This window comes from Mustelus asterias, unplaced genomic scaffold, assembly GCF_964213995.1.
Source record: "Mustelus asterias unplaced genomic scaffold, sMusAst1.hap1.1 HAP1_SCAFFOLD_958, whole genome shotgun sequence".
Lineage (NCBI taxonomy): Eukaryota > Metazoa > Chordata > Chondrichthyes > Carcharhiniformes > Triakidae > Mustelus > Mustelus asterias.
Window position 1 is genome coordinate 45,548 of NW_027590904.1, and position 22,864 is coordinate 68,411.

General features: G+C 45.1%; 2 protein-coding genes across 2 annotated transcripts; one reads left to right on the forward strand and one right to left on the reverse strand.

Moving 5' to 3' along the window:
• Nucleotides 1–10,862: 10,862 nt before the first annotated feature.
• Nucleotides 10,863–13,505, reverse strand: LOC144487662 (uncharacterized). The gene is made up of 2 exons (XM_078205745.1): nucleotides 13,394–13,505; nucleotides 10,863–12,932 (listed from the first exon to the last, which is right to left on the reverse strand). Exon 2 carries the CDS (start codon nucleotides 12,578–12,580, stop codon nucleotides 11,738–11,740), a length of 843 nt encoding a protein of 280 aa, XP_078061871.1. The 5' UTR covers nucleotides 12,581–12,932; nucleotides 13,394–13,505; the 3' UTR covers nucleotides 10,863–11,737.
• Nucleotides 13,506–13,659: 154 nt separating this feature from the next.
• Nucleotides 13,660–19,505, forward strand: LOC144487665 (uncharacterized). The gene is made up of 3 exons (XM_078205747.1): nucleotides 13,660–13,852; nucleotides 14,549–17,748; nucleotides 19,230–19,505. The coding sequence occupies exon 2, from the start codon at nucleotides 14,907–14,909 to the stop codon at nucleotides 16,362–16,364; it is 1,458 nt and encodes a 485-aa protein (XP_078061873.1). The 5' UTR covers nucleotides 13,660–13,852; nucleotides 14,549–14,906; the 3' UTR covers nucleotides 16,365–17,748; nucleotides 19,230–19,505.
• Nucleotides 19,506–22,864: the final 3,359 nt, after the last annotated feature.

A 22,864-nucleotide genomic window follows, 5' to 3' on the forward strand; every position in this document is an offset into this window, starting at 1 on the left:
CCTCCCCCATCCTCTGATGTGAACCATCCTCCAGTGGCTGAGCCAGGATGGGGCCGTTAACCTGGGCCTGTTCCCGGGAGGGAGGGAGGGAGAAGCCCCGCAGCTGCAAACCAGGGAGCTGACAATGATTCTGAAGGGTTTGCGGATCCACAAAGTGTTTCCAAATCCTCCCAGCCACCGCCTAACGCTGACTCCGCTTCTCCGGGACAAACAAGCGCCAAGGACAGCACTGACACTGCGCATGCTTCACATCACATGCCCGGGCACTGATTGACGGCAGCGCCGGACCAATAGGAAGAGGGGGTGGGGCTGGAAGACCGAGCGGGAGCGGCTGGTCCTCCAACCAATCGGAGTGAATGAGGGGCGGGACCTGAAGCATGCGCAGTGCGGGTGAACCAGATAAACCTGTTGGACTTTAACCTGGTGTTGTTTGACTTGTTGCTGTATTTACCCCAGTCCAAAGCCGGCATCTCCCCATCAGTGCGGGTAATGGCAGACGGCCGGTTTTAGTTTGGAAGCGAGATCAATGAAGGGAAAGGAATGACTGGCAAATGGGAGGTTTTAAAAGTGTGATATCAAGAGTCCAGGGGCAGTATATTCCTGTGAAGATGCAGGGAAAGAATGGTAAATTTAAGGATCTCTGGCTGACAAGGGACATTGAGGCTCTGGTCAGGTAAAAGAAGGAAGCATACATTGGGTTTAGGCAATCGGGGACAAGTGAATCACTCTGACTATAAAAAGTGTAAGAAAATACTGAAGAGGGAAATCAGGAGGACAAAAAGAGGGTCTGATATGGATCTGGCAGGTAAGATTAAAGAAAATTCCAAGAGGTTCTATAGCTATATTAAGAGGAAAAAGGTGGCTAGAGAGAGAATAGATCCCCTTAAAAATCAGTATGGCCATCTGTGTGTGGAGCCACAGGAGATGGGTGAGATTTTTAATGAATACTTCTCCTCTGTGTTTACTGCGGAGAGCACCATGGGTGCGAAAGAAATAAGGGAAACAAGTGGTGATGTCTTGGGCACACGCATGTTACTTGGGAGGAGGTATCTGCAGCCTTATAAAAGCAAATTACTGCGGATGCTGGAATCTGAAACCAAGAGAGAAAATGCTGGAAAATCTCAGCAGGTCTGGCAGCATCTGTAAGGAGAGAAAAGAGCTGACATTTTTTGTCTCGATGACCCTTTGTCAAAGCTCTGAAACATCAGTTCTTTTCTCTCCATACAGATGCTGCCAGACCTGCTGAGAATGGGGAGAGAGTGTGTGGAATGGAGATTTACAGCTTCTGGGAAATGAGAGAGGAAAGAATGTTCCATAGAAATTGTCTGTTCTGAATTTCTATCCTGTACTGACACTGATGACTTTTGGAAACTCATTTTACAGGATATTGAAAGAGGAATCACAGGCTGAAATCTCAAACGTCACGTCTCGATCTGACAGAGTCATATTCCTTGGGACCTCAATATCATCGGACTTTGAATCCAGAAGGAGAAATGATTGTCCAGTCTGTCAATTTGAAAAGATTTGAAATGTCAGTGTGAGTGAAAAAGCATCAACACACTGCCACACTTGAGTGAGTGTGTTCCAATGCACTGACTGAAGAGCTTTAACCAGTTACACAGCCTGAATAAATATCACACCATTCACAGTGGGGAGAGACTGTAATCTTGTTCTGTGTGTGGACGAAGTTTCAACTAATTGTCCACCCAAGAGAGAGGTAAGGACACCCGCACTATGGAGAAACCGTGGAAATGTGCGGACTGTGGGAAGAGATACAGAGCCCCATCCCTGCTGGCAGCTCATCGGCGCAGCCACACTGGGGAGAGACCATTCACCTGCTCTCAGTGTGAGAAGGGATTCATTCAGTTATCCAGTCTGCGGACACACCAGCGAGTTCACACTGGGGAGAGGCCATTCACCTGCTCTGAATGTGGGAAGGGATTCACGCAGTCATCCCACCTGCAGACACACCAGCGAGTTCACACTGGGGAGAGGCCCTTCACTTGCTCTCAGTGTGGAAAGGGATTCATTCAGTTATCCAGCCTGCAGAGACACCAGCGAGTTCACACTGGAGAGAGGCCGTTCACCTGCTCTCAGTGTGGGAAGGGATTCACTCAGTTATCCAGCCTGCGGACACACCAGCGAGTTCACACTGGGGAGAGGCTGTTCACCTGCTCTCATTGGGGGGAGGGATTCACTTGTTCATCTAACCTGCGGACACACCAGCGGGTTCACACTGGGGAGAGGCCATTCACCTGTTCTCAGTGTGGGAAGGGATTCACTCAGTTATCCAGCCTGCAGAGACACCAGCGAGTTCACACTGGCGAGAGGCCGTTTACCTGCCCTCAGTGTGGGAAGGGTTTCAGCATTTCATCCCGGCTGCTGAGACACCAGCAAGTTCACGAGTGATTCCAGGGGTTGGATTCTGCTGTTATTGTTTCTGCTCTCAGTGGCATCCAGGACTGCATTTTGTTCATTCTCACAGTTGGTCAATGGGAAGGGTCAGAGGGTTTCTTTGTGCTGGACTGGCCGGTCTCAGTCTCCAGTGGGCTGATGTTCTTTGAGTCTTTTTGCGAATACCTGGTTTCAAATGTCACAAGGATCACAGAGTGACAGGGTGCTCAGAAGTTTAGAGATATTTTGTCAGAAGAAAAGAGGTTGGCAGTGCAAAGGTACATTTCTGAATGGAGGGCTGTGACAAGTGACATTCCTCAGCGATCAGTGCTGGGACTTTTGCTGTTTGTAATATATATAAATGATTTGGAGGAAAATGTAACTGGTTTGATTGGTAAGTTTGTGGACGACACAAAGGTTGGTGGAATTGCGGATAGTGATGGGGACTGGCAGAGGATACAGCAGGATATAGATCAGTTGGAGACTTGGGCGGAGAGATGGCAGATGAAGTTTAATCCGGACAAATGTGAGGTAATGCATTTTGGAAGGTCTAATACAGTTGGAAATATACAGTTATTGGCAGAACCCTTAAGAGTATTGCTAGGCAGAAGGATCTGGGTGTACAGGTACACAGGTCATTGAAAGTGGCAATGCAGGTGGAGAAGGTCGTCAAGAAGGCATACGGCATGCTTGCCTTCATCGGCCGGGGCATTGAGTTTAAAAATTGGTAAGTCATGTTGCAGCTTTATAGAACCTTAGTTAGACCGCACTTGGAATCTAGTGTTCAATTCTGGTCACCACACTACCAGAAGAATGTGGAGGCTTTGGAGAGGGTACGGAAAATATTTATCAGGATGTTGTCTGGTGTGGAGGGCATTAGCTATGAGGAGAGGTTGAAGAAACTTGGTTTGTTCTCACTGGAACGACGGAGGTTGAGGGGGGCGACCTGATAGAAGTCTACAAGATTATGAGGGACATGGACAGAGTGGATAATCTGAAGCTTTTTCCCAGGTTGGAAGAGTCAATTACTAGGGGGCATAGGTTTAAGGTGCGAGGGGCAAGGTTTAAAGGAGATGTACCAGGCAGGTTTTTTACACAGAGGGTGGTGGGTGCCTGGAACTCGTTGCCGGGGAAGGTAGTGGAAGCAGATATGATAGTGACTTTTAAGATGTGTCTTGACAAATATATGAAACGCATAGGAATAGAGGGATATAGTCCCTGTAAAGGTAGGGGGTTTTAGTTCAGACGGGCAGAATGGTTGCTGCAGGCTTGGAGGGCCAAAGGGCTTGTTTCTGTGCTGTAATTTTCTTTGTTCTTCGTTCTGTTTGGAACATCCCAAATGCCCATCCAATTTCCTTTTTAATTGTTTATTGTCTCCACTTCCTCCACCCTCATAGCCAGCGAGTTTCAGGTCATTACCATTCGCTGCATCAGAATATTCTTCCTCACATCTCCCCCCCACCCCCCCCCTCCCCCCTCCCCCTCCCCGCCACTACCCCCCCCCCCCCCCACTCCTCCCCCACTCCTCCCCTTGCATCTCTGACCCAAAACCATAAATCTGTGTGCCCCCGTCGTCCTTGTCCCATCAGCTAATGGGAACAGCTTTTCTTTGTCCACCTTATCTAAACATGTCAGATTCTTGTCCACCTCTATCAAATCTCCCCTCAACCTCCTTTTCTCCAAGAGGAACAAGCCCAGCCTGACATCAACAATAAAGCACAAACTAACAGAATATGTTCATACCTGAAATCAAATGGGAATGTTTAATTTCTGTTTTAAAGATATTGTGAATATATTGTCCTGGACAATAAAGGAATTGGAATAACTCAACTTGGGTGTGGTTGAATGGAATATATCAATCTGATATCCACCTACAGTCTAGTGAAAGTCTGGAATATGTAGCTGGAAGTCCCTTCCTAACAGCACTGTGGGTGTACATACACCTCAGGCATTGCAGCAGTTCAAGAAGGGCACCCTTGGGGTTGGGGTTGACCATGGCCAAGGCAGCTACATACAGCCACATATTCTGTTATAATTGAAGGACTGCAGATTGAATGTGAGGCATTGTGGGACTGGACTATCTTGACCACATTCCTGTGACTGCCCGGAAACTCATGTGTCTATTTTAAAGAACAAAGAACAATACAGCACAGGAACAGGCACTTCGGCCCTCCAAGCCTGCGCTGATCATGTCTTCCTAACTAGACCATCCGTTTGTATCCCTCTATTCCCAGTCTGTTCATGTGGTTATCTAGATAAGTCTTAAATGATCCTAGCGTGTCTGCCTCAACCACCTTGCTTGGCAGTGCATTCCAGGCCCCCACCACCCTCTGTGTAAAATACGTCCCCTGCATATCTGTATTGAACCTTGCCCCCCTTACCTTGAACTTGTGACCCCTTGTGTTTGTCATTTCTGACCTGGGAATAAGCTTCCAACTGTTCACCCTATCTATGCCCTTCATAATTTTGTAAACTTCTATTAGGTCGCCCTCAACCTCCGTCTTTCCAGGGAGAACAACCCTAGTTTACTCAATCTCTCCTCATAGCGAATACCCTCCATACCAGGCAACATCCTGGTAAATCTTTTCTGTACTCTCTCCAAAGCCTCCACGTCGTCCTTCTGGTAGTGTGACGACCAGAACTGGACGCAGTATTCCAAATGTGGCCTAACCAACGTTCTATATAACTGCAACATCATATGCCAACTTTTATACTCTATGACCCAATAAAGGCAAGCATGCCATATGCCTTCTTCACCCCCCTTTCCACCTGTGCTGCCACCCTTAAGGATCGTGGACTTGCGCACCCAAATCCCTCTTGTGTGTCTATACTCCTGATGGTTCTGCCATTTATTGTATAGCTCCCCCCTGCATTAGATCTACCAAAATGCATCACTTCGCATTTATCTGGATTAAATTCCCTCGACAATCATTTTTGTCACCTCTTCAAAAAACGCAACCAAATTTGTGAGGCATGACCTCCCTTGTACAAAACCATGTTGTCTATCGCTAATGAGATTATTCAGTTCTAAATGTGTATAGATCCTATCTCTAAGAATCTTCTCCAACAATTTCCCTACCACGGACGTCAAGTTCACTGGCCTATAATTACCCGGGTTATCCTTGCTACCCTTCTTAAATAACGGGACCACATTTGCTATCCTCAAATCCTCTGGGACCTCACCTGTGTCCAATGAAGAAACAAAGATTTTTGTGAGAGGCCCAGAAATTTCATCTCTTGTCTCTCTCAGTAACTGGAAACTTGATAAGGTGCCCCATGCAAGGCTTATTGAGAAAGTGAGGGGGCATGGGATCCAAGGGGACATTGCTTTGTGGATCCAGAACTGGCTTGCCCACAGAAGGCAAAGAGTGGTTATAGACGGGTCATATTCTGCAGGGAGGTCGGTCACCAGTGGAGTGCCCCAGGGATCTGTTCTGGGAACCTTACTCTTCGTGATTTTTATAAATGACCTGGATGAGGAAGTGGAGGGATGGGTTGGTAAGTTTGCTGATGACACAAAGTTTGGAGGTGTTGTGGATGGTGTGGAGGGATGTCAGAAGTTGCAGCGAGACATTGATAGGATGCAAGACTGGGTGGAGAAGTGGCAGATGGAGTTCAACCCAGATAAGTGTGAGGTAGTTCATATTGGCAGGTCAAATAGGATGGCGGAATATAATATTAATGGTAGGACTCTTGGCAGAGTGGAAGATCAGAAGGATCTTGGGGTCCGAGTTCATAGGACGCTCAAAGCAGCTGTGCAGGTTGAGGCTGTGGTTAAGAAGGCGGATGGTGTACTGCCCTTCATCAATCGAGGAATTGAGCTTAGGAGTCGTGAGATAATGTTGCAGCTGTATAAGACCCTGGTCAGACCACACTTGGAGTACTGTGCTCAGTTCTGGTCGCCTCATTACAGAAGGATGTGGAAGCCATAGAAAGGGTGCAGAGGAGATTTACAAGGATGTTGCCTGGGCTGGGGAGCATGCCTTATGAGGATAGGTTGAGTGAGCTCAGTCTTTTCTCCTTGGAGAGACAAAGGATGAGGGGTGACCTGATAGAGGTGTATAAGATGTTGAGAGGTATTGATCGAGTGGATAGTCAGAGACTTTTTCCCAGGGCTGAAATGGTTGCCACAAGACCACACAGGTTTAAGGTGCTGGGGAGTAGGTACAGAGGAGATGTCAGGGGTAAGTTTTTCACTCAGAGGGTGGTGGGTGGTGGAGGCGGATTCGAGAGGGTCTTTTAAGAGCCTTTTAGATAAGTACATGGAACTTAGTAAGATAGAGGGTTATAGGTAAGCCTAGTAATCGCTAAGGTAGGGACATGTTCGGCACAACTTTGTGGGCTGAAGGGCAGGTATTGTGCTGTAGTTTTTCTATGTTTCTATGGAACTCCCTTCCTAACAGCACTGTGGGTGTACGTACACCTCAGGCATTGCAGCAGTTCAAGAAGGCACCCTTGGGGTTGGGGTTGACCATGGCCAAGGCAGCTACATACAGCCACATATTCTGTTATAATTGAAGGACTGCAGATTGAATGTGAGGCATTGTGGGACTGGACTATCTTGACCATATTCCTGTGACTGCCCGGAAACTCGTGTCTATTTTAGTTTATAATTGAGGATTTCTGGGAATAAGTTAAATGGGGAAATATTAAGCACAGCCTGGAGGAATTTGGAATAACTGAGAATTTTATCCCCAGATAAAGAACAAAGATTTTGCCTGTGTTTGGGTGTAACGTGTTTGGGATTTTAATTCAACAAAGATGTTGCCTCTAAAATCAGTCCTTGGAAGTTGGCTTAAAAAAGGTTAAGTTATAATGAAGGATCTTGGATCTTATTTCAATCAAGGAGTTGTGAGTTTGTAGTGCTCTGTCCCTTTAAGAAGCTAAAGCTGCGAGAGAGAATGCTGAGGATTCATTGTTTGAAATTTACGAGCTGTGAGAATCTGTGTGTTTTGTTTGTTTTATGTGGATGTTTGTAGATGTGTTTTATCATTGTTTTGGGCTACATTTGTTAAGGTTTATCTTTCTGGAGAATTAACCTTACCATGAGTCTTTAATTAAAGGCATTTTTGGAAGTTTAAAAACAGGATCACAAGAACGCTTCAGGAATTAATTTTGGTTATTGTTGTTGTAAAGCACATGCTATGTTTCTCTGTTTGTGTGTGGATGATATTTGTGGGTTGAACGCTTCAAGCTTTCAGGTTTTCTGTCTGTGATTTAAATCAAACAGGTTTTTAAAAAAGGAAGTGTGATCAATAAAACTTTTTTTGTTCAGAAGTTATGAACCTGGAGCCATATTTACTGGCCAGAGACAGGATTCCAGGATATTTTACTAAACATGTGGGAATTTTAATCCGAATACAATTCACCCATGTGAGAATGAGAGTTTTAATTTGTAATGGTTATTTAAAATTTGACACATGTGAAATGATTCTGACCAATCCTGTGTTGGATTGATCTTGGGTTAAACTTCCTGTCAGGTCCAAAGATTTATTCCTGACGCAAGTAACACAAAGAAAAGGAAAATTCTGGAATTGGATACTGAAGAAAAGAGTTTAAAAAGAGAGGTTATTAAATAGAAATGTTCCCAGACCATGTGGTCATTAGATTAAAACAAAGGAAGGGTGCTGACGTCCATGAGAACTTTTAATCCATCCCATTTCTAACTAAGGGAGTCTATGTACAAAGAAAGCCCAAGAAAGACCCCCCCAAGGGGGGTCGGGAAAGCATCATGATGGGGGCACCTGTCCATGAGATGATCACAAAGCCCCATAATGCCCAGATACTAATTTTAATGAACCTATAATGTATGTAATCTATAACAATTCTGATTGGATTGTGTCCAGCCGGGTTGGGCTGAGTAACTGGATAAGAATTGATGATATTCTTTGTTGGGTGGAGTTGCACATGGTCAGCCCCTGTGGCTTCTCCCCGCTGGCCTAGCTCAATAAACTGTTTGTCGATTGAATCAGGCACAACACACTGGGTACATTACCACTTCATCCTTGGGAGTGGCCTGATAGGCCGTGGTCCAGACTAAATGTGGCCTTTGAGGGGCCTTTCATGAATCACATGTGTTTGCTCGTTGTAAATGTGCATTCAAAATGGTTGGAAGCACAGATCATGAGTAATATTCCAGCTCCTGTGACAATAGAGAAGCTCTGTCAAATTTTCACAAGCCCTGGGTTACCAGATTGGCTTGTTTCAGATAACGACACTCTGTTTACAAGTGAGGTGTTTCAGGAATTCCTGTAAAGGAATGGTCTACGCCATGTGCGTACTGCACTGTTTCATCTGGCTACAAATGGTCTCTCAGAAAGAGCTGTTCAAACTCTGAAGGAGGGATTGAAGAGAATGGCAAGCGATACTTTAAGAACAAGCTCTCAAGATTTTTGTTCCAGTTTCGCATCACACCACAATCCACAACCAGACTCTCTCCTGTGGAATTTTTAGGTAGAAGGTCGAAGTCTCATCTGGATCTGCTTCACCCAGATCTCAGAGCAAAAGTGAGCAGGAGACAAGAGAAGCAGAAGGAGGGACACGACTACCGCGCCAAAGAGAGGCAGTTCAAACCGGGTGATCAGGTTTATATCAGAAACTTTGGGAGTAACCAAAGGTGGTTACCGGGAATAATTTTAAACCAAAGTGGTCCAGTATCTTGGGTGGTGAGACTGTAAAACGGAAGAGTTGTTCGCAGACACCAAGACCATATTCGCTTGCGGTGTGACCCCGAGTCAGGAACAGTTTCAGAGTCAGCAACCATTACTGAGAACATGGCAGAGGGTCATGCTGCTGTGGATGTTCACCAGGAAATGGTTCCAGCTTTGCCAGTTGACTCTGCTGTGGGAGTGGAAGAGGAATGTTCATGTACAGATTCTCAAACTACCTCTTCACCTCCCATTCCAGAAACACCATTACAAGATTTACCAGTGGTATTGTACAGGTCGCAATGCAACCACAAAGCTCCTGACAGACTTCCGTATTGTTAAAGACATTACTTTGTTGTATTTCTGTCCTGATGGGGGATTGAAATTTAAGGAGAGGAGAAGTGTTACAGAGTGTTCTTCTCAGCCTCTCTCCCTTCTGAGCACGTGCGGGCTTTGGGTGGGGTTTCAGTCTGCAAGTCCAGGCTGGTTCCAATGCTCCTGTTTCCTTTAGTTTGCCAATGATTTTTAACCTTTGTTATTTATTTATATAAAGAACATCCTGCTTTTAACAACACATTTGACTACCTTATTTGTGGACTGAAGTTTCCACAATTGTAAATCAGGAGATTAGTTAAATGGACAGCCTGAATTGAGAGACAATTAAAGAATACATGATTCATTAATACAGATGTTCGGCTGGAAATGTAAATTTGAATACAAAAGTTTATAACGTTTAGAATTATAAACATAATAAGAATGGTTAAAATGTGTGGGAATTATAAGATATTGCCTTCTGATGCCAACAGAATAGAAAAAACATAACAAGACTTGTTAGGATGGCCTGGTGGCACACTGGTTAGCACTGCTGCCTCACAGTGCCAGGGACCTGGGTTTGATTCCCGGCTTGGGTGACTCTGTGGACTTTGCACGTTGTTCCCGTGTCTGCCGGGTTTTCTTCCGGGTGCTCTGGTTTCCTCCCACAGTCCGAAAGATGTGCTGGTTAGGCGCATTGACCATGCTAAATTCTCCCTCAGTGTAACCCAAACAGATGCCAGAGTTCGGTGACTCGGGGATTTTCCCAGGAACTTCATTTATTAGTGTCACAAGTCGGCTTACATTAACATTGCAATGAAGTTACTCTGAAAATCCCCGAGTCGCCACACTCAGGCGCCTGTTTGGGTAAACTGAGGGAGAATTTAGCACGGCCAGTGCACCTAACCAGCAGGTCTTTCGGGCTGTGGGAGGAAACCAGAGCACCCGGAGGAAACCCACACAGACACGGGGAGAATGTGCAGACTGTGACCCAAGCTGGGAGTCAAACCCAGGCCCTGGCGCTGTGAGGCAGCAGCGCAAACCACTGTGCCCTACAGAGAGGTGTTGGGAGCTGTTGATTTTACAAGTTATCCATGTTTTCAGAGCCATCACTTCATGTCCTGGTCTGACAAGGATGGAGAGAAGTCTGTTCATAAGATATAGGAGCAGAATGAGGCCATTCGGCCCATCGAGTCTGCTCCGTCATTCGTTCATGGCTGATATCCTTCTCATCCCCATGTTCCTGCTTCTCCCCATAACCTTTCAGAAGTTCATATGTTCAATTGTTAAAGCTAAACTTTCTCCTTTTACTGTTAATCGATACTTTGCTTTTTTATCTTTCTGACTTGTGACATTTCTAATGGTTAATAAACTTCCTGAATTCACCGTTTAAAGTATTCTTTCCAGCCACATGGTTAAGTCACTGGAACCTGGTGTGATTTACAGTTATGGAGTTATTGTAAACAAGAGAACCTCATAAATCTTAGTTCAAATAAATCAAAGTTCTCACAAATGGAATGCTGTCCTTTATTCTGAGAGAAATTGAACACAGAAGTAAAGATGTTCTGCTTCAGTTATACAGGGCATTGCTGAAACTGCATCTTGAACACTGGGTGCAGTTTTGTCTCCAATTAAACAAAGGATCGTAGAATCCCTGCAGCACAGACGGAGGCCGTTCTGCCCATTGAGTCTGTACCAAACACCATCCCACCCAGGCCCTATTCCCATAACCCCACACATTTACCCTGCTAATCCCCCTCACACAAGGGTCAATTTTAGCATGGCCAATCAACCTAACCCGCACATCTTTGGACCGTGGGAGGAAACCGGAGCACCCGCAGGAAACCCACGCAGACACGGGGAGAATGTCCAAACTCCACACAGATAGTGAATCGGACCAGGGACCCAGGAATTGAACCTGGGTCCGTGGCGCTGTGAGGCAGCAGTGCTAACCACTGTGCCACCGTGCTGCCCCATTTTATAAATACCATGGAAGCAGTTCAGAGGAGGTTTACTAGATTGACTCCCATCCAGTAGTGTGAAATGTTAACTCTGTTTCTCTCTCCACAGATGCTGCCAGAGCTGCTGCATTTTTCCAGTGCTTTCTGTCTTTATTTCAGATCTCACTGTAGTGGGGGGAAAAACACTATTTACTATCCAGGATAAAATAAATGTCCTTCATCAGCTTTAGTGGATCATTTCAGTGGAAATGTGCTCTCCCAGGCTCAAAGAGCATCAGCCCACTGGAAGAAAAGTTGTGAGACCGGCCAGTCCAGCAGAAAGAAATCCTTCGACCCTCCCACTTCACCAACTGTCAGAATGAACATGGTTCAGTCCTGGATGTGATCAACAGCAGCAATAACAGCAGAATCCAACCCCTGTCATCACTTGTGAACTCGCTGGTGTCTCCGCAGGCTGGATGACTGAGTGAATCCCTTCCCACACACACAGCAGGTGAACGGTCTCTCCCCAGTGTGAACTCGCTGGTGTTCCTGCAGGTTGGATGACGTTCTAAATCTCTTTGTGCAGTGAGAGCAGCTGAATGGTCTCTCCTCAGTGTGAATGCGCTGGTGGATCATCAGGTCCCCAGAACGTTTGAAACTACTTCCACAGTCAGAGCATTTAAAGGGTCTCTCCTGGGTATGAGTGAGATTGTGACTCAGCAGGCTGGATGAATGAGTGAATCCCTTCCCACACACAGAGCAGGTGAACGGTCTCTCCCTGGTGTGAATTCGCTGGTGCTCCCGCAGATGAGATAACGTTCTAAATGTCTTTGTGCAGTGAGAGCAGCTGAACGGTCTCTCCCCAGTGTGAATGCGCTGGTGGATCATCAGTTCCCGAGAGCTTTTGAAACCACTTCCACAGTCAGAGCATTTAAAGGGTCTCTCATTGCTGTGAGTGACTTTGTGTTTCGACAGGTTGGATAACTGCATAAATCCTTTCCCACATACCAAGCAGATGAATGGTCTCTCTCCAGTGTGAACGCGCTGGTGTCTCTGCAGATCGGGTAAATGAGCGAATCCGTTCCCACACTCAAAGCAGATGAACGCTCTTTCTCCAGTGTGAACCAGTCGATGTCGCTGCAGATGATATAACCGAGTGAATCCCTTCCCACACACAGAACAGGTGTACGGCTTCTCTCCAGTGTGAATACGTCGATGGGTTTGCAGCTCAGAGGGGGTTTTGCAACCCTTCCCACAGTCCCCACATTTCCACGGTTTCTCCATGGTGCAGGTATCCTTGTGTTGCTCCAGGTTTGACCATCAGTTGAAGTCTCACACGGAACGATATTATGGTGCCCTGCTGTGATGGTACAATATTGTTTACAGCTGTGTAACTGTGAAGCTCTTTCCACAGTCAATGCACGGGAAAATCTTAGTTGATTGTGTGTGTGTCAGTCCTGTTCCAGTCACACTGATGTTTAAAGACTGCTACACCAGGCAGAACAGAGAAACATTTCTTCTTCTGGGTTCAAAGGCCGATAGCATTCAGGTCCTGATGAATTGAGTGAGTTTGTCAGATGTTGACGTGATGTTTGATTCGAGATTTCTGTCTATAAAATCCTCACCTTCTGATATCCTGTAAAAGGAGTTAACAAAATTCATCATTTCAATACAGGATAGAAATTCAGAACAGACAATTCTAGTTTCTATGGAATATTCTTTCCTCTCTTATTCTTCAAAAGCTGTAAGTCTCCATCCCACACACTCCCTCCATTCTCACTCTGCTGTATCTAATATTCACCCTCTCAATTCTCCTGTCGTTGCTGATTGAGGCTGATTGACAGATCCATGCTCACTGCTTCCTGTCCTGGACGCAGAGAGCTGAAAATCTTCAAGCTGACAGTCACATTAAAGTTTTACATTTGGACATAAAGCAGGCTGATGATTTGTGTAATACACTGTATTACCTGGATACAGATACATGAAGAATGTGAGGAAGATCTGCATTTAGGCAGCGAGTGGTGACCTGGAAGTTAAAAATTACTCCAGAATGAGAAAAGAAATGGAAAGGGAGAGAAAAGAAAGTGTTTTACTCACAGATGTTGAAGACAGGAGGAAGTTTGAGTCTGTCTGAAGCTCAATCTTCATTCAGAGAGAGAGCAGCAGCTTCGCCGGGCAGGAATGAGCAGCTGAACAAGCTCATTGTCCACTTCCGCATTCAGACAATGGGGGAGCTCTGATTGGCTGGAGGACCAGAGTCCTTCAGGTCCTCCAACTCCCCCATTGGTCAACACCTCAGCAGACAGGTCAGGGGGTGGGCACTCCACCGCACATGCGCAGCTTCCCCTCTCCCTTGGACATGCGCAGTCAGGGGCCGGGGGGAAGGGGAGATCACCGAGCGGCTTCTCGCTCTGTCCGGAGCCGCCAGCCGGTTGCCTGGAAACTTTGGCTCGAGGAGGTGAACAATGGGTGGGGGCGGGGCTCCCGGGTCCGCGCGGCGGAGATCCCACCCCCTGACCTTGGGGGAGTGGAAACTTCCTCCTGTCGCCAATCTCTGTGAGTGAAACACTTTCCTTTCTCCCCCTTTCCATTTCTTTTCTCATTCTGGGGGAAATTGGGGACTTGCAGCAACTGAAGGGAAAGGAAGTGAATCCAGTCTGTACATTCCACACATTGTTAGTCCAGTCAGATAGACATATATCTGTCTGGCAGCCTGCATGGAGATTTCCAGCTCTCTGTGTCCAGGGCAGGATAAGTTTAACAACACCAGGTTAAAGTCCAACAGGTTTATTTGGTAGCAAAAGCCACACAAGCTTTCGGAGCTCTTAGCCCCTTCTTCAGGTGAGTGGGAATTCTGTTCACAAACAGAGCTTATAAAGACACAGACTCAATTTACATGAATAATGGTAGGAATGCGAATACTTACAACTAATCAAGTCTTTAAGAAACGAAACAATGTGAGTGGAGAGAGCATCAAGACAGGCTAAAAAGATGTGTATTGTCTATCATGACTATCCAGGACAGGAAGCAGTGAGCATGGATCTGTCAATCAGCCTCAATCAGCACCTTCAGGAGAACTGGGAGGATGAATATTAGATACAGCAGAGTGAGAATGGAGGGAGAGTGTGTGGGATGGAGATTTACAGCTTTTGGGGAATGAGAGAGGAAAGAATGTTCCATAGAAACTAGAATTGTCTGTTCTGAATTTCTATCCTGTGCTGACATTGATGAATTTTTCAAACTCATTTACAGGATATGAGAAGGTGAGGATTAACAGACCAAAATCTTGAAACAAACATCACATCAGCATCTGACACCCTCACTCAATTCATCGGACCTGAATATTATCAGACTTTGAATCTGGAAGGAGAAATGTTTCTCTGTTCTGTCTGCGAAAACAGGTCTTTAATATCAATGTGACTGGAAAAGCAGCAAGATACAGATACTCCCGAGGGACAGTGTTCCAGTGCACTGAGTGTGGAAAGAGCTTTAACCAGTTACACAGCCTGAAAATACATAGCAGCATTCACAGCGGGGAGAGACTGTACCCAAGTTCTGTGTGAGATTTAACTGATTGTTTAACCTGGAGAGTCACAAGAACACCTGCACCATGGAGAAACCGTGGAAATGTGGGGACTGTGGGAAGAGATACAGAGCCCCCTGTGACCTGGAAATCCATCGACGCAGTCACACCGGGGAGAGGCCATTCACCTGCTCTGTGTGTGGGAAGGGATACATTCAGTTATCCCACCTGCTCAGACACAAAGTCACTCACAGCAATGAGAGACCCTTTAAATGCTCTGACTGTGGAAGCGGCTTCAAACGTGCTGCGGATCTGAGAGAGCACGAGCGCATTCACACTGAGGAGAGACCGTTCAGCTGCTCTCACTGCACAAAGACATTCAGAACATCATCCAACCTGCGGCAACACCAGCGAGTTCACACTGGGGAGAGACCGTTCACCTGCTCTGTGTGTGGGAAGGGATTCACTCAGTTATCCAGCCTGCTGAAACACAAAGTCACTCACACCCAGGAGAGACCCTTTAAATGCCCTGACTGTGGGAGAGGCTTCAAAAGCTCTGGTGAACTGATGTCCCACAAACGCTTTCACACTGCAGAGGGACTGTTCACCTGCTCTGTGTGTGGGAAGGGATTCAATCGGTCATCCCACCTGCAGACACACCAGCGAGTTCACACTGGGGAGAGACCATTCACCTGCTCTGCGTGTGGAAAGGGATTCACTCAGTCATCCCACTTACAGAATCACAAAGTCACTCACAGCAATGAGAGACCCTTTAAATGCTCTGACTGTGGGCGCGGCTTCAAAAGTGCTGCGGATCTGATGATTCACCAGCGCATTCACACTGAGGAGAGACCGTTCAGCTGCTCTCACTGCACAAAGAGGTTCAAAACCTCATCCAATCTGCGGGTACACCAGCGGGTTCACACTGGGAAGAGGCCATTCACTTGCTCTGTGTGTGGGAAGGGATTCACTCAGTCATCTGGTCTGACAACACACAAAGTCACTCACAGCAATGAGAGACCTTTTAAATGCTCTGACTGTGGGCGTGGCTTCAAAAGTGCTGCGGATCTGATGATTCACCAGCGCATTCACTCTGAGGAGAGACCCTTCAGCTGCTCTCACTGCACAAAGAGATTTAAAAGTTCATCCAATCTGTGGAAACACCAGCGAGTTCACACTGGGGAGAAACCATTCCCCTGCTCTGTGTGTGGGAAAGGATTCACTCAGTTGTCCAGCCTGCTGAAGCACAAAAGCACTCACACCCAGGAGAGACCCTTTCAATGCACTGACTGTGGGACTGGTTTTGAAAGCTCTCAAGAACTGTTGATTCACCAGCGAGTTCACACTGAGGAGAGACCGTTCAGCTGCTCTCACTGCACAAAGAGATTTAAAAGGTCATCCACACTGTGGATACACCAGCGAGTTCACACTGGGGAGAAACCATTCCCCTGCTCTGTGTGTGGAAAGGGATTCACTCAGTCATCCAGCTTGCTGAGACACAATGTTACTCACACCAAGGAGAGACCCTTTAAATGCTCTGACTGAGAGGCCGGACTCAAAACCTCTCAGGAACTGATGATCAACCAGTGCATTTACACAGGGGAGAGACAGTTCAGCTGCTCTGTGTGTGGGCGTGGCTTCAAAAGCTCTGGCTAATTGGTGTCCCACCAGCACACTCTCACTGCACAAAGAGATTTAAATGGTCATCCAACCTGCAGGAACACCAGTGCGTTCACACCGGGGAGAGACCATTTACCTGCTCAGTGAGTGTGAAAGGATTTACTCGGTTATCCAGATTGCACAGACAGATCATCACTCACACTCTGCAGAGATCCTTTAAATTCTCCGAATGTGGGTGCGGCTTCAAAAGCTCTTGGGAACTGATGAGACGGAGACAGGAATGAGATAGAGAATCTGGTGAACTGGTGCGGCGGCAATAATCTCTCCCTCAATACCAACTAAATGAAGGAGACTGACATTGGTTTCAGGAAGCGTAAAGGAGAACATGCCACTGTCTACTTCAATGGGGACGATACAGAAATGGTCGAGAGCTTCATGTTTTTCGGTGTCCCAATCACCAACAACCTGTCCTGGTCCCCCCCATGCCGACACTATAGTTAAGCCCACCAACGCCTCTACTTTCTCAGAAGACTAAGGAAATTTGGCACATCAGCTATGACTCTCACCGACCTTTACAGATGCACCAGAGAAAGCATTCTCTCTGATTGTATCACAGCTTGGTATGGCTCCTGCTCTGCCCAAGACCGCAATAAACTCCAAAGGCTGTGAACAAAACCCAATCCATCACGCAAACCAGCCTCCCATCCATTGACTCTGTCTACACTTCCTGCTGCCTCGACAAAGCAGCCAGCATTATTAAGGACCCCACCCACCCCAGACATTCTCTCTTGCACCTTCTGTCAGGAAAAAGACGCAAAAATCAGGACATGTAACAACTGACTCAAGAGCAGCTTCCTCCCTGCTGCCATCAGACTTTTGAATGGACCTACCTCGCATTCAGTTGATCTTTCTCTGCACCCTCGCTCTGACTGTAACACTACATTCTGCACCAGCTTCTTTCCTTCTCGATGAATAGATTATCCATTTTACTGTAATTTCACTCACTTTGTGAGCATGTGCAGTGTGTTTAATTGGATCCTGATTGTTTTGAACTCAGTTTCTCTCTGGAGTGTCAGTGCCTTGATGATGTCACAATGTTGTCTCAATCCCCTGGCCACATTCACCATTTCATCTCCTGCTGTGTCTCAAGTAGCTGTGTGTGTTTGGGACCCGCTCTTCACTCCATCTCACCATGAATTTAGGCTTGCTATTTTTCACATGTCACAAATCACATCTGTACACTCACTCCGGTATCCCAAAATCATGTCACACATTGTTAACTCTCAGATGCGCGGATGAAAAGATCAAAGTGAGTGTCTGTCTTTCTTATCTCCCCCTACTATTTCATGTAGTGGCCGGGCTTTCAAATGTGGATTTTTTAATGTGGACAAAGATGTAAATATCACCCAGAGAAAGTGATCAACTTATTCATCCCAGCTACACATTCCAGACTTGCACTTGGACTGTAGGTGGATACCAGATTGATATATTCCATTCAACCACATCCAAGGTGAATTATTCCAATTCCTTTATTGTCCAGGAAAGTATATTCACAATATCTTTAAAACAGAAATTAAACATTCCCATTTGATTTCAGGTATTAACATATTCTGTTAGTTTGTTCTTTATTGTCAATGTCAGGCTGGGGTTGTTCCCCTTGGAGCAAAGGAGGTTGAGGTGAGATTTGATAGAGGTGGACAAGATTCTGACAGGTTTAGATAAGGTGGACAAAGAAAAGCTGTTCCCATTAGCTGATGGGACAAGGATGAGGGGGACACAGATTTAAGGTTTTGGGTCAGAGATGCAGGAGGAGATGTGAGGAAGAATATTTTGATGCAGTGAATGGTAATGACCTGGAACTCGCTGCCTACGAGAGTGGAGGAAGTGGAGACAATAAACAATTACAAAGGAAATTGGATGGGCATTTGGGAGGTTTCAAACAGAAATGCTGACTAAATATCTCTGAACTTCCTCACACCCTGTCACTCTGTGATCCTTGTGAAATCTGAAACCAGGTATTCGCAACAAGACTCAAAGAGCATCAGCCCACTGGAGGCAAACTTTGTGAGACCGGCCAGTCCAGCAGAAAGAAACCCTCTGTCCCTCCCCATTGACCAACTGTGAGAATGAACAAAATGCAGCCCTGGATGTAATTGAGAGCAGAAACAATAACAGCAGAATCCAACCCATGTGGTCACACCGTGAGTTCACACCAGGGAGAGACCGTTCACCTGCTCTGTGTGTGGGAAGGAATTCACTGATTCATCTAGCCTGCTGAGCCACAATCTCACTCACACCAATGAGAGACCCTTTAAATGCTTGGATTGTGGAAGTGGTTTCAAAAGTTCTCGGGATCTGATGATCCACCAGCGCATTCACACTGGGGAGAGACCGTTCAGCTGCTCTCACTGCACAAAGAGATTTAGAACGTCACCCCACCTGCGGGAACACCAGCGAGTTCACACTGGGGAGAGACCATTCACCTGTTGTGTGTGTGGGAAGGGATTCACTCAGTCATCCAGCCTGCGGAGACACCAGCGAGTTCACAAGTGATGACAGGGGTTGGATTCTGCTGTTATTGCTGCTGTTGATCACATCCAGGACTGAACCATGTTCATTCTGACGGTGGATGAGTTGGGAGGGTCGGAGGGTTTCTTTCTGTTGGACTGGCTGGTCTCTCAATGTTGCTTCTAGTTCGCTGATGCTCTTTGAGCCTGGGTGAGCACATTTCCACTGAAAGGACATTTATTTTATCCTGGATAGTAAATAGTGTTTTTCCTCCCACTGCAGGTTGATCTAAAATAAATACGAAAGAACTGGAAAACCACAACACGTCTTGCAACATCTGTGGAGAGAGAAACAGTGTTAATGTTTCACACTACTGGATTGGGAATCAATCTCATAAACCTCCTCTGAACTGCTTCCAATGCATTTATATCCTTTGTTTAATAGGAAACAAAAATTACACCCAGTATTCAAGATGCAGTCTCAGCAACGCCCTGTATAATTGAAGCAGAACATCTTTACTTCTATGTTCAATTTCTCTCGTAATAAAGGATAACATTCCATTTGTGAGAACTTTGATTTATTTGAACTAAGATTTATGGGGGCTCTCGTTTACAATAACCTTACCTAATCGTAAATCACACCAGGTTCCAGCGACTTAACCATATGGCAAGAAAGGATATTTTGTATTCAGAAAGTTTATTAACCATTAAAAATGTACCATGTCAGAAAGATAAAAAAGCAAAGTATCGATCTACAGTAAAAGGAGGAAAGCTTAACTTTAACTTCTCCATTCTTCTCAAACCAGGACATGAAGTGATGGCTCTGAAAACGTGGATAACTTGTAAAACCAGCAGCTCTCAACGTCTCTCTGTAGGGCACAGTGTGAGGCACTGCTGCCTCACAGCAGAGGGTTTGAGTCCCGGCTTGGGTCACTGTCTGTGCGGAGTTCGCCCATTCTCCCCGTGTCTGTGCAGGTTTCCTCCGGGTGCTCCAGTTTCCTCCCACAGTCCGAAAGATGTGCTGGTTGGATACATTGGCCATGCTAAATTCTCCCTCAGTTTACCCGAACAGGCGCCAGAGTGTGGCGACTGGGGGATTTTCAGAGTAACTTCATTGCAATGTTAATGTAAGTCTATGTGTGACACTAATAAACAAACTATAAAAAAAGTTAACTTTTAAAAACTTTTACCAAATTGGGTTCTCGAATCCCCTTTTTTATACTTTAAAAATGTAGAAAGCCCAGCTCAGCTAATTGTTAGAAATTAGTGAATTGGTCTATAACTTGTCAATAATGAAATTGATTTGGTTTTTAGCTAATTGCACTCATTGTCTTAATTTTAAGACATATCTTTCTTTCAAACGATATCTCTTAGCTTGGGGTAGCCTGATAATTGGATCGACCGATAATTGGTTCACATCAGTCATTCAATGTTGAGACATCTTGAACAGGAGCCGATTCATTCCCTCCAGTCAAGGTTAACAAGTCCTTTCATCTTTCTTTATTCTGTCAGCATGGGAAGGGAACATCTGATAATTCCCACAGCATTTTAACCATTCTTAATGTGTTTATAATTCTAAAAGTTATAAACTTGTGTTCAAATTTACATTTCCAGCCTTTATAACATATGTATTAATGAATCATTTATTATTTAATTGTCTCACAATTAATGCTGTCTATTTAACTAATCTGGCTGCTTTCCAATTGTGGGAACTTCAGGCTACAAAAAAGGTAGTTAGAGTCATAGAGGTTTACAGCATGGAAACAGGCCCTTCGGCCCAACTTGTCCATGCCGCCCAGTTTTTACCACTAAGCTAGTCCTAATTGCCCTGTAATATTACTCATGATCTGTGCTTCCAAGCATTTTGAATGTGCATCTACAACAAGCAAACACATGTGATTCATGAAAGGCCCCCCAAGGGCCACATGTAGTCTGGACCACGGCCTATCAGGCCACTCCCGAGGATGAAGTGGTAATGTACCCAGTGTGTTGGGGGGGAATGAACTCAGAAGAATCATTCAACACTCAAACCTGATTCAATCGACAAACAGTTTATTGAGTTAGGCCAGCGGGGAGAAGCCACAGAGGCTGACCATGTACAACTCCACCCAACAAAAAAAATCATCAATTCTTATCCAGTTACTCAGTCCATCCCGGCTGGACACAATCCAATCAGAATGGTTATAGATTACATACATTACATATAGGTGCAATTAAATTAGTATCTGGGCATCATGGGGCTTTGTGATCATCTCATGGACAGATAGGTGCCCCCATCATGATGTTTTCCAGACCCCCTTATCTACCATCCTTGGCGTTTTCTTTGTACATAGACTCAGTTTGAAAAGGGGTGGATTAAAAGTTCTCAAATGGATGTCAGCAACCTTCCTTTGTTTTAATCTAATGACCACACGGTCTGGGAATCATTTCTATTTAATAATCTCTCCTTTTAAACTCTGTTCTTCGGTATCCAATTCCAGAATTTTCCTTTTCATTGTGTTAATTGTGTCAGGAATAAATCTTTGGACCTGACAGGAAGTTTAACCCAAGATCAATCCAACACAGGATTGGTCAGAGTCGTTTCATATGTACCAAATTTTAAATAACCATTATAAATTAAAACTCTCATTCTCACATGTGAGTTTTATCCGGATTAAAATTCCTGCATGTTTAGAGAAATATCCTGGAAAGATGTCTCTGTCCAGTAAATATGGCTCCAAGTTCATAACTTTTGAAAAAAAACATTTTATGAATTACACTTCCTTTTTTAAATGTTTGATTTAAATCACAGACAGAAAAACTCAAAGCCTGAAGCGTTCAATCCACAAATATCATCCACACACAAACAGAGAAACTTAGCATGTGCTTTACAACAACAATAACCAAAATTAATTACTTAAGCATTCTTGTAATTCTGTTTTTAAACTTCCAAAAATGCCTTTAATTAAAGACTCATGGTAAGGTTAATTCCCCAGAAAGATAAACCTTAACAAATGTAGCCCAAAACAATGATAAAACACATCGACAAACATCCACATAAAACAAACAAAACACAGATTCTCACAGCTCGTAAATTTCAAACAATGAATCCTCAGCATTCTCTCTCGCAGCTATAGCTTCTTAAAGTGACAGAGCACTACAAGCTCACAACTCCTTGATTAAAATAAGATACAAGATCCTTCATTATAACTTAACCTTTTTTAAGCCAACTTCCAAAGCCTGACTTTACAGGCAACATCTAGTCTTTGTTGATTTAAAATCCCAAACGTTACCATTTGCAAACTCTTTGTTCTTTATCTTGGGTTGAGGTGACAACACAATAAAATTCTCAGTTATTCCAAATTCTTCCAGGCTACGCTTAAAATTTCCACATTTAATTGGCTCCAATAAATCCACAATTAGAAACTAAAATAGACACGAGTTTCCGGGCGATTTAAAAACAATTTAAAAACAAGATGCCAGAGGAAAGACAGAACAGGAGAAAAGAAAAGAGGGGGAGTTGCACTTTTGATTCAGGAAAACATCACGGCAGTACTGAGAGGGGATATATCCAAGGGTTCGCCCACTGAGTCGATATAAGAAGGGGGAAATCACTTTGATAGGGTTGTACTATAGGCCCCCAAATAGTCGGCGGGAAATTGAGGAGCAAATATGTAAGGAGAATACAGATAGTTCCAAGAAAAATTGGGTGGTAATAGTCGGAGATTTTAACTTTCCAACATTGACTGGGACAGCCATAGTATGAGAGGGTTGGATGGAGAGAAATTTGTTGAGTGTATTCAGTAGGAATTTCTCATTCAGTATGTGGATGGCCCAACTAGAGAGGGGCAAAACTTGATCTCCTCTTGGGAAATAAGGAAGGGCAGGTGATAGAAGTGTTAGTGAGGGATCACTTTGGGACCAGTGACCATAATTCCA